Raw genomic sequence first — 12,757 nt, 5'->3', positions numbered from 1 at the left:
TTTTGTTTTCCCAACTAAACCCTTGTTTCTGGTTCCTAATTAAGGCACTGCTTTAATTGCATTAACTGCTCTCGTTCCGAGCCTGAGCGTGGCCGTGGAGCTCGGAAAACGCCGCTCCCATCGCGTCAGCGGCCACGCTTTGGCTTTTCCAAGGCGTTTAAAATTCCATTGCTGTTCCAATAAACCTCAGCCAGTGGATTATTTTTCATGGACAGACAGTCCATCCTTCTCCTGGGGGTTTTATGGACAGAGTGTATAAAATGATAATGCAATGAATGGGCCACCTGCCATCCTCTATCAGCTGCTTAAATCAGCTGCTCCAGACAGGAATTCAATACAGGAGAAGCTGTTCCAAATGGATTTTTCAGGTACAAGGCATAACAAGGAATTTCAGGAGTATTCTTGATCCATTGGCACCGAGATAGCTTTAAAGGCATTTATGGGCCTTCAATAAAGATGTTTTCAAACCATCTTCAGAATAACAAAATCGCTTCGGTGCTCTGAGGAGCTCGGAAGAAAATCAAATTATTGTTAGATTTGATTATGGCAATGTCCAGAAATCCCAGATATTGGATAAAATCCACTGAGAAGCAAAAGGAGAATCTCATTTAGGGAGGGAAAGGAAGAGAAGGTTTTGCATGCAGGAATAGAATATTCCCCTGTAATTTTATTTTTATGTAAATTATGTAAATTAGATGAAGATGTCATAATATTTCCCGTGCTGAATTCGTGGTATTTATGAACACTGCAGTGCTGTTTCCCCCTCTCCCGGAAAAACCTGCTGCGCTTCCCAGAATGCTGGGGATTTATTTTGTCTCCTGTGTTTAATTATGCAAAATTGGGATGCAAACTTAAATATGAAATCTTGAAGCCAAATTTCAGGGACAGATTTCCTACCTCGAAGGAAATGGAAAGGGAACATGGAGCTGCCGTGGGGAATTCAGTATTTTTTGGGATGTACAGCAATTAAAACAAGCTGCCCAGGGAAGTGGTGGATTCCTGGATTCACCATCCTTGGAAGTGTTCCAAAAATGTGTGGATGTGGCACTTGAGGACGTTATTTAGTGGTGAACGTGGGTTGATGGTTGGACTTGGTCTTGGAGGTCTTTTCCAACCTTAAGGAGTCTGTGATTCCATGAAATGAGGCCTTGGTGTCTCTTCCCAAACTGGGAATGCTGCTGTGGCTTCCTGCCCACTTGGGGCCCATTTTGATGTTTCTCTTCCTGACAATCAAATATTTCCTGGATTTTCTTCCAAAATAATTCTAAATTTGTTTTGTGGGGTGGAGTTCCATGGGTGGCTGTAGGGCAGGGCTGGACATTTGTCTCTTCCTTCCCATTTCTGGGAAATAAAACCCCCAAACCTTTGATTGAGCCCTGAATCTCCTCTAGGGCAGCAGCGAGGCTCAGAGGAGCTTGGAATTTGCACGTACAAATCCCAGTCTGGCTTTTCCATGTCCCAATTCCCATTCCCTGCCTTTAATCCTCACACACTTCTTTGTTAAGCCCATCTGCAGCAACTCCTTCATTCCCTTCTGATGGAACAGATCCTTATCCCAGAAGAAAGGGAACTGGACAACTTTCTGCACGGACTGTGACCTTTCCCTAAGGATTCGTGCTCCCTCTTGGAGAAACCTTTGGGAAGGCACTGATTCCCTGCAAATCTGAGCCTGACTCATCACATCATCAAAAAGCCCCAAACCCAACTCGATGCGTAAAAACATCCCAGAATTCTTAACTCGCTCTCCAGGAGGAGTTTAATGAGCCAGAAAATTAAGAATATTCACATTTTTTTCCAGCAAGGAGATATTTTAATTCCAAACATTCCTACTTAATTTCCCTCGGAGCATAAACTCAGACCTTCTGTGGCAATGTCCTTTCAGCTGTCCTTGTCTTTGGGATTTATTTTTTCCATGCTCTTATTTTAAACCCAGCTCTTTGACACACAAAAAAGTATTATTTCATTTATTAGGGGCCGTGCCCACCATGAGATAATCACGGAGAAGGAATGAGAGGCTGTCACTGACTCCTCTCTCCATGAGAAAGGAATGTCAGAGCTCCTGGCTCTCAATGGATGCCTTTTCCAGCAGCACTGAAGGGCTTTATTTGGGTTCTTCCAGCACCACTGTCCTTTGTTCCCAGCCCTGGCCACACAGTGGAACTTTGTGTGCTGGAAGGGTTGATGCCAGTGGTGGAAAAGGTCCTAAAAACTCATGGAATTTCTTTTGGGATACATGAGCCTCAGTAAATAAGGTTTTATTACAGCATCAGGAGCAGAAAGAGAGGCATGGTTGGAGAAGGGTCTTGCTTAGAGTGTGACAGAACAAATCAGGTCGGGACAGGTTTAATTCAGGTGAATCGGGGTTTAATCCCAAACTCTCAAAGTTTGGCTCTTCCAAAAGGGATTTTTATTAAAATATTCAAGTCAAAGTTTAGCCTTGTGCAAGTCTGAACTCCAATTAAATTAAATTTTTTTCAAAGTTGAATTAAAATTCAATTTTAGCATCACCTGCTGTTCTTTTTTCCACTTGACTAGGACTAAACAGGAACTTGAGTGTAGGGTTTTTATAATTGGTGGTTTTCCCTGGGAAAGGTTTGTTTTAGTGTCTCCTCCAGAGCAGCCCAACCAGTGGGAATGAGCTGTGTTTGTAACTCCAGCGCTGGTTTGGCTGCAGGGCTGGATATTCTGGATTGACCCATGTCAGAAACTTGGATGTCTAAAAGTGAACCCTCAGTGCATCAGATCTTCTGCTCCTCCTGTGTTTTCCTAGAATTCCAGGATGGTTTGGGTGGGAAGGGACCTTAAATCCCATCCTATCCCATGGGCAGGGACATCTTCCACTACCCCAGACTGCTCCAAGCCTCATCCAGCCTGGTCTGGGACACTCCCAGGGATGGGGAAGTTGTCCCAGTGTGTTGTTTATTTCCTTGGTTAAATCAGTTCTGGAGATAAATTTAATTCCTGTGGAATTTCACTTAAAACACAGTCATTGCCCCAATTTTTGGGAATTCACCGTGATGTAAATGATGGGGAAATGTAGCTGTATTCTACTATAATCATTTCCATGTGTGAAGTAACTTACAATTGCATGATCCAGGGGTTTTCCTGTTCCACAAAACCTGGATGGACACGTGCAAAACACAAATATCCAGCATCCATCTGCATCCCAACTCCTGCATCCCTTGGCAGAGGGGTGCTGTGGGATCAGTCCCTGAACGAGCCTCTCCCTGCCCCCACGAGCTGGGGATTTATCCGAGCAGCCTGACCTTCCCCAGGGACTGATAACTCAACATCCTCCTCTTCAGCACCTCAATTAAACGTTGGGAAAGCCTTGCTTGGCCATTAGGATGAAAAATCCAGGATTGGAAATGATTGCTTATTAAATATTTCCTGGGCACTCCTGAAAAAAAAAGCTGGATTTTTAAATTTAGCTGGTTTGGGAGCTCAGCAGCTGGAGAAGGAGCCGTGAACCTCTCCTGATCACAGCCAAGACGCCTGGAAAAATGTTTCCACAGTGACAGTAAAATCTTAATAACCTGTCAAAGGCGCTGCTCAGGAGAGGTTTGGGATGAGAAATTGCTCCAAGATTTCCAGCTGAACAATGCTGGGTTCATTGTACATCCATCAAAACCCAAAGTGAAAGTTAATTTACCTCAAGTCTTGCTGCTGAGCAAAGCCAGGGCCTACTTTTTAATTTTCCGGGAGAAAATTGGGCTGTGGCTTTCCAAGAGCCAACGTTTGTGAGGAGAAAAATCCCAGTGGGGAAAGACTGGGAGTGATCAAATACTTGGAGGTGCTGTTAAATCTCAGATAATTGTTACCTCAACACAAAAACTGGGGAAAAATTAAATAAATTACAACAGGGCCACAAAGTGCCTAATTAACCTGACAGATTAATTACACCCCCAGGGAAATTTGGACAATAGGATCAGGAAAAACTGGCCTGGTTTTGGACAATCTGATCAGGGGAAATTGAAATCTCCTGGTTCAGGAGAGCCTGGACACCCAAATTGTTCAGGATTCTGGGCGGCCTTCAAACAATCAGACAAATAGGAGCTGCTCCCAAGGAATTTTCTCCCAAAAAAATGAAATCCATACCTTTTCCTCTCACAGATGTTCTCCCAAACTTTGCATTTGTCCCATCTCTGCAGGTTGCTGTTGGTCACAGAAATAGTTTGGGGTTTTTTTCAGGTTTGTTTAAAGCAGGGCCCTGTGGAAGGAAAGGTGGATTTGAGTTCTGCCTTCCCTCACACCCTGAGGAGCAGAGCTGGTGACGATGGCCCAGCCCAAGGCAGGCAGGACAATGTTTTTTTCCTGCTTTAAAGGCCTGAGAGTTATCCAGGATTTTCTAGGAGAGCCACGTCAACATAAGGAATGTGGGGACACCCTTTAAGGGGTTTCTTGGAGCTGTTATGCATTTAAATTGTCCCATTAGGGGGGCCACGCTCCCCTGGCTGCCAATAAAATCAGTCTCGGGAGAGCTGTGGGGGCTCTCCCAGGAATTATTCCTGCTCTTTCCCACTTGAATGGGTTGCTTATTTTAGGAAAACAATGATTTTCTCCAAACGAGGCAGCCTGAAGTTTAACCTTTGTGGGTGGGTATTTATTTGCTGTGGTTGCTGGGTGATGTTCTTATCTCTTATCACAGATTCACTCAATAAACGAGTTCATAAACACCTGATCAGGCCCTGCATGGATCCAGATTCCTGGATTCCTTTTCAATTCCTTGATTCCCTGCTCCTTGCCAGTCAACAGGAATCCCGAAGAGACAGCCAAAAAACAGAGGTGGGGACACAACGATTTCCTGCAGTGGCTTTTGTCCGTAATTAACAATAAAAGCTAAAATAGAGATGTTAATTATTGCCTGTAACACTCAGCTCTGCTTCACTTCTAAAGGATTGGGAGAATTTAGGTTGGAATATTAAACATATCCTTAAAGATAGGAATACCTGGGAAATGTCTCTCCAAAACTCCACAGCCCTGGCACAGGGTGCCCAGAGAAGCTGTGGCTGCCCCTGGATCCCTGGCCGTGTCCAAGGCCAGGTTGGAGCCACCTGGGATGGGGGAATCTCCTCAGGAATTGCTTTTATGCCGGTTTTCAGGGAAATTTTGAAGTCTTTTAATCACTCAGAGCATGTGAAGGACGTGGTGCTGTATCAGCCAGCAAGACTTTTATAATATTTAATAAAATCAAGGCGAGTATTCCCGCCCTGAGGGAGCAGATTGCAAGGGAAACTGCCCCCAATCCGCGAGCCTCTGGGGACGCAGCCATTTAGGGAATGCTCATTGCTGTGCTTCCAGAAAATTCCCTGACTGTAATCCCATTTCCAAGCTGGCTTTCCCTCCTGCCTGGCAGCAGGAGCTCTCAGACAAGGAATTTGTGAAGCTTGGATCACTTCCTGCTTGGGACAGCTTTGCTTAAAGGTGATCTGAAGTTTTAGGAGCTTCCCAGGAGGTTTACTCCAGACTCGGGGTATTTTTGGAGAGCTGCTGGTTGGAGAAGTGGAAGGAAAGCAGATTTTCCTAAGGAAAATGGAAGGCACCTGTGGTACCTGAGCAACTCCAGGGGCTGGTTTTCTTCCTACCACTGGGACAATCCCAGCTGGGGTGGATTCCAAGCCTTCCCTTCGCTCCAGGGCTCAGCTACATCACTGCCATCCCACTCTTGTCCATAAAACCACACTACAGCCAGCGAAGAGTTCTCCCAAATCCGTGAATAAATCCCTAATTTTGCTGTGTCACTGCTGCCGAGCGATGCCACCTTCGAAATGCAAATTAAGTCACGGCATTAAAGCCGACTCTGCTTTTCCGGCCCGGGCTGAGCTCACCCGAGTCCCCGATCCCAAATGCATCCCTTTGCCAGATCCTAAAAGCACGTTGTTGTCCCAGCCGGAATTTGCATTTCCAGGAGGGATTTCTTTTGTCTCCCGGTGCTGATTTGATTGTCCTCGCTGATAATCGCTTGATTAGCCTCCCATCAGCTCTAATAACTTGTTTCCTCCTGATCAGGGAGCCTGAGAAACCAATACGGGATGGAGTGGGGAATATCCCAGGTTTATTCCAGAGGCACCAGGAAAGGCACAGCCCTGCGGCTCCTGGAATAACTTAATGAATGAGGGCTGATTTCAGCCACCTCATGGATATAAATGGATACAAAAATCCCAATTTCAGTGTAAAATAGGGATTGCAATGTGTTCTGTGCCATTGGAATCGCAGGGGAGGGAAAGCAGCAGTTCTCCTGGGCTCTCCACATCCCCTCCAGAACAGGGAGAGCCTGGAGCTCTCCCTATTCCATCATTCCATGATATTCCTGAGCCAGCAGCCTGGAGCAGGGGGTTGGGAACACCCAGTGCTCATTCCAGGGCCACCAGGAAAGACACAGCCCTGCGGCTCCAGGAGTAACTTCATGAATGGATATAAACAGAGCTCAAATCCCATTTTTAATGTAAATTTGGGGTTGAGACGTGTCCTGAAATGTTGGAATTGCAGGAGAGGGATTGCTGGGCTCGCCACATTCCCTCTCCTCCCGCCTGAGCCCCTCATCCCCATCCTTCCCACCCTCCCTCCCTCCCTGGAACATTAGGAAAGTAAAGAAAGCTGAATAAATGAAAAGCCCTGTGAATTATTTATCCCTCTGGAGCGGCTCTTCCCAGCTTTTCCAGAGCCCTCCCTCCCCCTCTCAGAGCCGCTCAGCTCTGCTTTAGGTTTGTTTTAAATTAGCCAAGGCTTCCTTCCATTTTAATGCCCCCCGCTAATTAATAATTAATGGCCTCACTGGCTCTGGGATCTGTTTTTTTCCAAGCAGGGATTCAGGGATAGGGAGCGAGGCTGCTCCTGCTCCTGCTCAGGCTCCACCACTGCCCAGCTGGGAAATAACTTCAGATTTTTAACTGAATGTTGTATTTTTTCAACTTTTTGGTGCATTTTTTCACCTTTTGGATGTATTTTTCCATCTTTTCGGTGTATTTTTTCCACTTTCTGGTGGTTTTTTTCCTGTCACTCTGCTCCTCCGTGGACCTTTCCCAGTCCTTTTTTCCTCTCTGCTCAATTTCTTCCCTTTAATCTCATTTTTTTGGGGCTTTTTCCTCCAATTTTTGCTTCCTGTGCCACCACCCCCGCAGAGTTTTCGTTTTTTTTTTTCCTTTTTGAATAATTTTCACCCCATTTTTTGCAGTTTTCTCCATTCTCTCCGTGTGATTTTCACTCCAGCTCTGCTCAGGAGGGTTCCCCACTCTCTGCCCCTGCTGGAGGGACTCCACAGCCAAAATATCCCAGCGATCTTTCCATATTTCCAACAGCAGATGGACCTAGAATGCCAAATTCTGGGATTTATTTCCCTTGGTTTTGTTTGAGTCGGGCATAATTTAATCCTTGAAAATGAAAAATTCCCTCTTGAAAATTCCCCACCTTTTTTTCTTTAAACCTCGAAGGAGTTTTTTGCCTTTGTGGTTCTTCCTGGGAGGAATCCCCTGAGGATTAACACATCCCTGAGGAACTGCAACGGGAAAAACCAATGGAAAATAAATATATTTTTATTTTAATCATTTTTTTTTCCACGGAGGAGACTTGCAGGGAGTGCTTTGTGTCCATTTTTCAGCTGCTGATCCGGGAAAAAATTCCAAATTTACCTAAAGAAAGACTCGAGGAGGGCGCTGAGGACACCTCTCCCGGGATTCTCCCGCTCCAAGAGTCAGCCTGGATTTCCTGTCAGGATGCAGAACATCCCCACAGCTGCTGCTGGAACTTTCACAGCTCCTTTTTAATCCATTTAGAAAGAGAATTTGAAAAGCCAGGACAGGTTATTCAAGGGAGTCACCCCCGGTGGAGGTGAGATTTCCAAGCTTTATTGTGGAAAAGCGAATTATGACAAGTTAGAATTGCAAAGGCGCCAGGCAGGATGGAATTAGGGGTTGGAAGGGCTGGAATATTCATCTGGGATTGCTTTATTTGTGGTCTGACTTGAGAAAAGGGGGAAAAATTCCTGCCTTTTTCCACCATCCACAGAGCCTGTGGAAATGAGGAGAGGTTGGAGAGATGTCCAGGATTGGTTATTGGAAATGAATCCCCATTTTTGAGCTTCCTGCAATTTGCTGGCTGCTAGAAATATTCCCAGTTTTTTCTTGGATGATCTCTACGTTTCTATGACACCTTCCACTGTCCCAGGCTGCTCCCAGCCCCAGTGTCCAGCCTGGCCTTGGGCACTTCCAGGGATCCAGGGGCAGCCCCAGCTGCTCTGGGAATTCCAGCCCAGCCCCTCCCAGGGAACAACTCCTTCCCAAAATCCCATCTGTCCCTCTGTCCTTGTGAAGCCATTCCCCCTTTTCCTGCCACTCCCTTCTCCAAGGGGTGTGTTCAAAGGATGGGGATGGGAGGAGGATGGTGGGATCAGGGATGTGTTTGTTTGTGCTCCAATCCCATGAGGAATTAGCAGAAACCCATCAGAGAAAATCCTGATCCTGTACTGGAACAGGGGGATTAAGGGATCCAAGGAATTGTCCGTGCCTGGGGTTGCAGCACATCATGGACATTTCATTAATTAATTCATTCATTAATTAGCGCCGAGGGAGCCAGGGACAAACTGGTCCTGGGTAAAGGGGGGAAGGTCTGAGGGAAGAGAAACAGATTCTAGGGACAAAGCACAAGGTCCTGCTCCCACAACCCCCTCCAGTCCCCTCCGGGTGAGTCAGGATGCAGCTCCCAGCAACGCTGGATTAAGGATCTTTTCCCAGGTGAAATCAGGGATTTTCCAATCCCACGAAGCTCTGAGGTTCCCAGAGTTCCCAGTCCCAGAGCCGGCTCCTGCTGCAGCCAAGGACAGCCCATCCCAAAGCGCAGCTTCACCTTCTCCGCCGGAGGGAAAATACTCCCAAAGTTCCCATCTTCCCAAAATCCATGAATGAGGAGATTTTGTTGAAATTCCTATTTAGGATAAACTGGAGCTGCAGGAGCCTGGCAATTCCATGCTGGAATGCCTGGATGGCTCGGGATATGGCTCGGGATACCCTTCACCCTTCTCCTCAGACACAGCCCAGAGCAGCAACAAGCCCACCTTAAACATGGAAAAGAATCCAAGGGGATAAGAAACGCCAGGAATCGAGGCCGGGAATTCATTGGCTGGAGTTCCCTGCTGCTGGAATGTCATTTGGCTCAGATAGCAGGGCAGGAATTCCAGCTTTTCCAGCCCCGATGTGAGCAGCGGGAGCCGAGGGAAGCGTTAGTGCTGAGCTGATTGCTCATCCCGCTTCCAACGGAAAGGGTTTTCCATGGGAAAGAGCGGACCTGAGGGGATTTGGGGTTTGGCCACTGCGGAGCAGCTTCAGGCACCCCAGATTCCAACCGATCTCCCTGGGGAAGGACAGAGGATCCTCTGGATACTTTAATCCATTTCCAGACTCCGGAGCAGGTCTGGGATTGCCCCAAACAGCGGAATTCCAGGGGCAGATCCCGGTGGGAGGCACCCAGCAGGCAGCACCGCGGGGAGCAGAGCCTGGCCTGGCCTCCACCTCAGCACCGCCAGGATTTGCCACCAGCGTTCCTTACGCAGGATAATCCCGAGGTTTTTCCTGGAATTCCCAGCACCGTTACCTCGCTCCGGGCTTTTCCTTTCGGAGCTGAAAGCTTTCCCTGCATTCCATGCCCAGGCAGGCTGGGAAGTGCTGCCGAAAGCAGGAGCTCCAGCCGGATCCAGCCCGGCTCTCCCTGTCCCCGGAGCTGGAACCAGGAAGGGCGTGCGAGAAGCTGGAGACGCGGGTTTGATTCGGGAAATCCCAGGAATGCTGAGGAACACCTCCAGGATGGCGTGAGTTTGGAAAGAGGCGATAAAAACCCCAAAAGGATAAAAAGTCATGGCACATTAATGCTTGGAATTGTCCGCTGGAGCAGCACGGGAAGAGGGATGAATAATTCAAGGCAGACAGGATTTCCCTGGCAAGGTCGAGGCGTGTGAAGGGGAGGATTTTTGGGAGACAGCAGCAACCTGCTTTCTTTGGGAAGAGAGCTCCGTCCACCCCGAGGGGTCAGGAGACTTCAGGGACCGTCTGGATTTTGGGAGGTTGTTTTGGAAGCGGCTCCGCCGGCGGGACGCAGGGCTCGGCTGGAATCTCGGATGCCAAAGGAATTCAAAGTGGATTTTTCAGCTCCACGGGTGAATCCCGGAGGAATGGGCAGCGGGAAGGGCGAGCAGGGAGCGGAGCCCTAAGCGGCCGGAGCGGGGCTCGGGATCCCGACACGCCAATCCCTGGGATTTCTCCCAAAATGGCCTGAAAGAGGAGCCGGCAGTGGAAGATGAATGTGAGTACCCGAAAATCGGATCCGCTCGGGCTGAGCTCTGCTCGGTGTTACCTCAGCCTGGGGACAGATCCTTTCAGTAATTCCCAAAAAACCTCTGCTGCACCTCGTTGGAATGAGCAGGGCTTTATAGGCACTGGGGAAGGAGCCGCAGGATAGGGAAGAACTCCAGGGATTCTGATTCCGGAGCCCAGCTCAGCCTGGAGCCACCTCAGCAGCTCACAGAGATTATTAAGACATTTATTTCTTTATTAAGAGATTTATTTATTTATTTATTTATTCATTCATTTATTAAGAAATTTATTTAATATTTTTTTTTATTTATGGAGAGATTTATTTATTTATTTATTTATTAAGACATTTATTTCTTTATTAAGAGATTGATTTATTTATTAAGGCATTTAGTTATTAAGATGTTTATTGCTTAAGACATTTATTTATTAAGATACGCATTTGTTTATTAAGATATATATATTTATTCATTAGGACATTTATTTATTAAGAGATTTATTCATTTATTTATTAAGACATTTATTTAGTTATTAAGATATTTATTGCTTAAGACTTTTACTTATTTCTTTATTAAGATATTTATTTATTTACTAAGACATTTATTCATTTATTAAGACATTTATTGTTACTAAGGGATACACAGCATTCCAGAATAATATTAATATTAATAATAAAAAATATCTTGGCTCGTTCTCCACACCCCCAAATGCATCCCAGGCTCCGGTCTGAGCTCAGCAGCCCAAAATATCCATGGATTTTATTCCTCTGCAGCAGCAACAGCTCCACCAGCAAATCTTGTATCCTTGGGAGGGATCCTAGTGGATCATAGGTCATTATTTTTAAAGTTAATTGGATTTATTTGATGAATTTTCCCTGTTGATTTCTCACGGAGGCCATAGAGGGCAGGCAGCAAATTCCTTGGAGTGACCTGCTGGGAGTTTGTGGGGCTGGGGATTTTATAGGGAATTATTCCAGGAGGGATTTTAAGCCGGGGGTGTGAGACCCTGCAGGCAGAGCTGTGGATAACACGGGAATTCGGGATGCTGGGCTGGGATTGTGACTCAGCATCCTCAGCCCAGGGACGGATGTGCTGGGAGCAGGGAGAGGCAGGCAGGACGTGGTGTCCAGGAATTCTGGGATCCGCTGGGATGTGCAGCCCCCTGCAGCACCCCTGGATCCAGGATCCCTCCCTGGGTCTCTTGGGATGGTCCCTGGCTCCAGGGGCTGCTCCAGCTGCTGTTTCCCATCCCTGGGAGGCAGGGAAGGAGCTGCCCCATGGATGTGCTGCCCCTCACGGACACGACCCATCCGCAGGGATGGGAGCTGGGGAGCACAGGGCCTGGGAAAGGCGTGTCCATGCCAGGAACCCCCAGTCCCCTGGATCTGTTTGGGATCTGTTTCCCACACGTTGGGATAACGTGTGTTCGGCTCGTTCCCCTGAAATTCCCTGGATTTCAGACTCATCGTGGCTGGATTTAAAACTCTGCTTGGGCCGGCTTTTGTGGAGGGTTGGACATAGTGGATGGGGAGGGATTTGGGATTCGGGATTTGGGATTTGGTTTGGGGGCAGAGCAAAAGTTAAACTCCAGCACCCCCTCGGGGAAAAGGCAACACCTTGGATATTCCCAGGCAGCTTTGGGATTTCAGGAGTGCCCCAGGTCTGGGAGGTGTCTGGGAATGTGTTGTCACCACTGGGGTGGCTGGAGGGCTCCATCCTCCATCCCTGATCCAGGGATGCTTTCCAGGCATTCCCTTTTCCCTCCCTGGGAGTTATTTTGTGCTGTCTCCTTTCTCCCAGCACTAACATCCTCAATTTTCCCTCATTTCCATAACTAATACCAAACCCTCGGTGTTAATTGGAGCCCGCAGGGCCGTGCCTGCCCCGCTAAGAGGATTATCCACTTTCTGTCTCCCTGGCTTCCCATTCCAGGGGGAAATCCAGCAGCACGAGGCCATTCCCAAAGCCCTGGCTGCAATATGAGCTGTAGATCGTGGAGTCATGGGAGGAATCATGGAATGGCTGGGGTTGGAAGCTACTTTAGATCTGATATCATTTATATATATATAATTTATCTGTGTTGGTCTGGGGAGTTGGCCTTGGGTCTTTCCTTCCATATGAGGTGGGATCATTTATAAAACTAAGTTTTATTCCCTGGAAAGCTGCTCCCAGGCCTTATCCCTGCTGGCAGGAATTGCTAACCACAGAAGAAGGAACATCCCGCGCTCTACCAGGCCTGCAGCAAAGTTATTCCGTGGCCAGAGTCTCCCTGGTTGGGATTTTGGGGCTGGAAAAGCCCAAACTGGAGCTGTCTGCATGAGGCACGGAGCTGAAAAGAGCAGAGAGGGAGGGAACAGAGTGAGACAAAGGCTGAGCAGTTGCTTCCAGCCGAAAATGTAGATTTATGCAGAAAACAAACATCAAGAGCTGCATCTGTTGCAGGCTTAGTACAATTCCTCA

The 12,757-nt window shown here is 47.4% G+C and overlaps 1 protein-coding gene across 1 annotated transcript in view; it reads left to right on the top strand.

Annotated features, from left to right (window-relative positions):
* The window catches only part of IQCJ (IQ motif containing J), a gene marked incomplete at both ends in the record, with an annotated part of 38,177 nt that extends 25,897 nt beyond the window's left edge, over nt 1-12,280 (top strand). The window contains one exon of the mRNA XM_082288272.1: nt 12,230-12,280. Coding sequence (XP_082144398.1) covers nt 12,230-12,280 — 51 coding nt within the window. The remainder of the gene's footprint in view (nt 1-12,229) is intronic.
* Nucleotides 12,281-12,757: the final 477 nt, after the last annotated feature.

The sequence above is a fragment of the Coloeus monedula genome (assembly GCF_965178545.1).
Source record: "Coloeus monedula genome assembly, chromosome: 10".
Lineage (NCBI taxonomy): Eukaryota > Metazoa > Chordata > Aves > Passeriformes > Corvidae > Coloeus > Coloeus monedula.
This window is presented reverse-complemented; position numbering and strand designations above follow the sequence as displayed.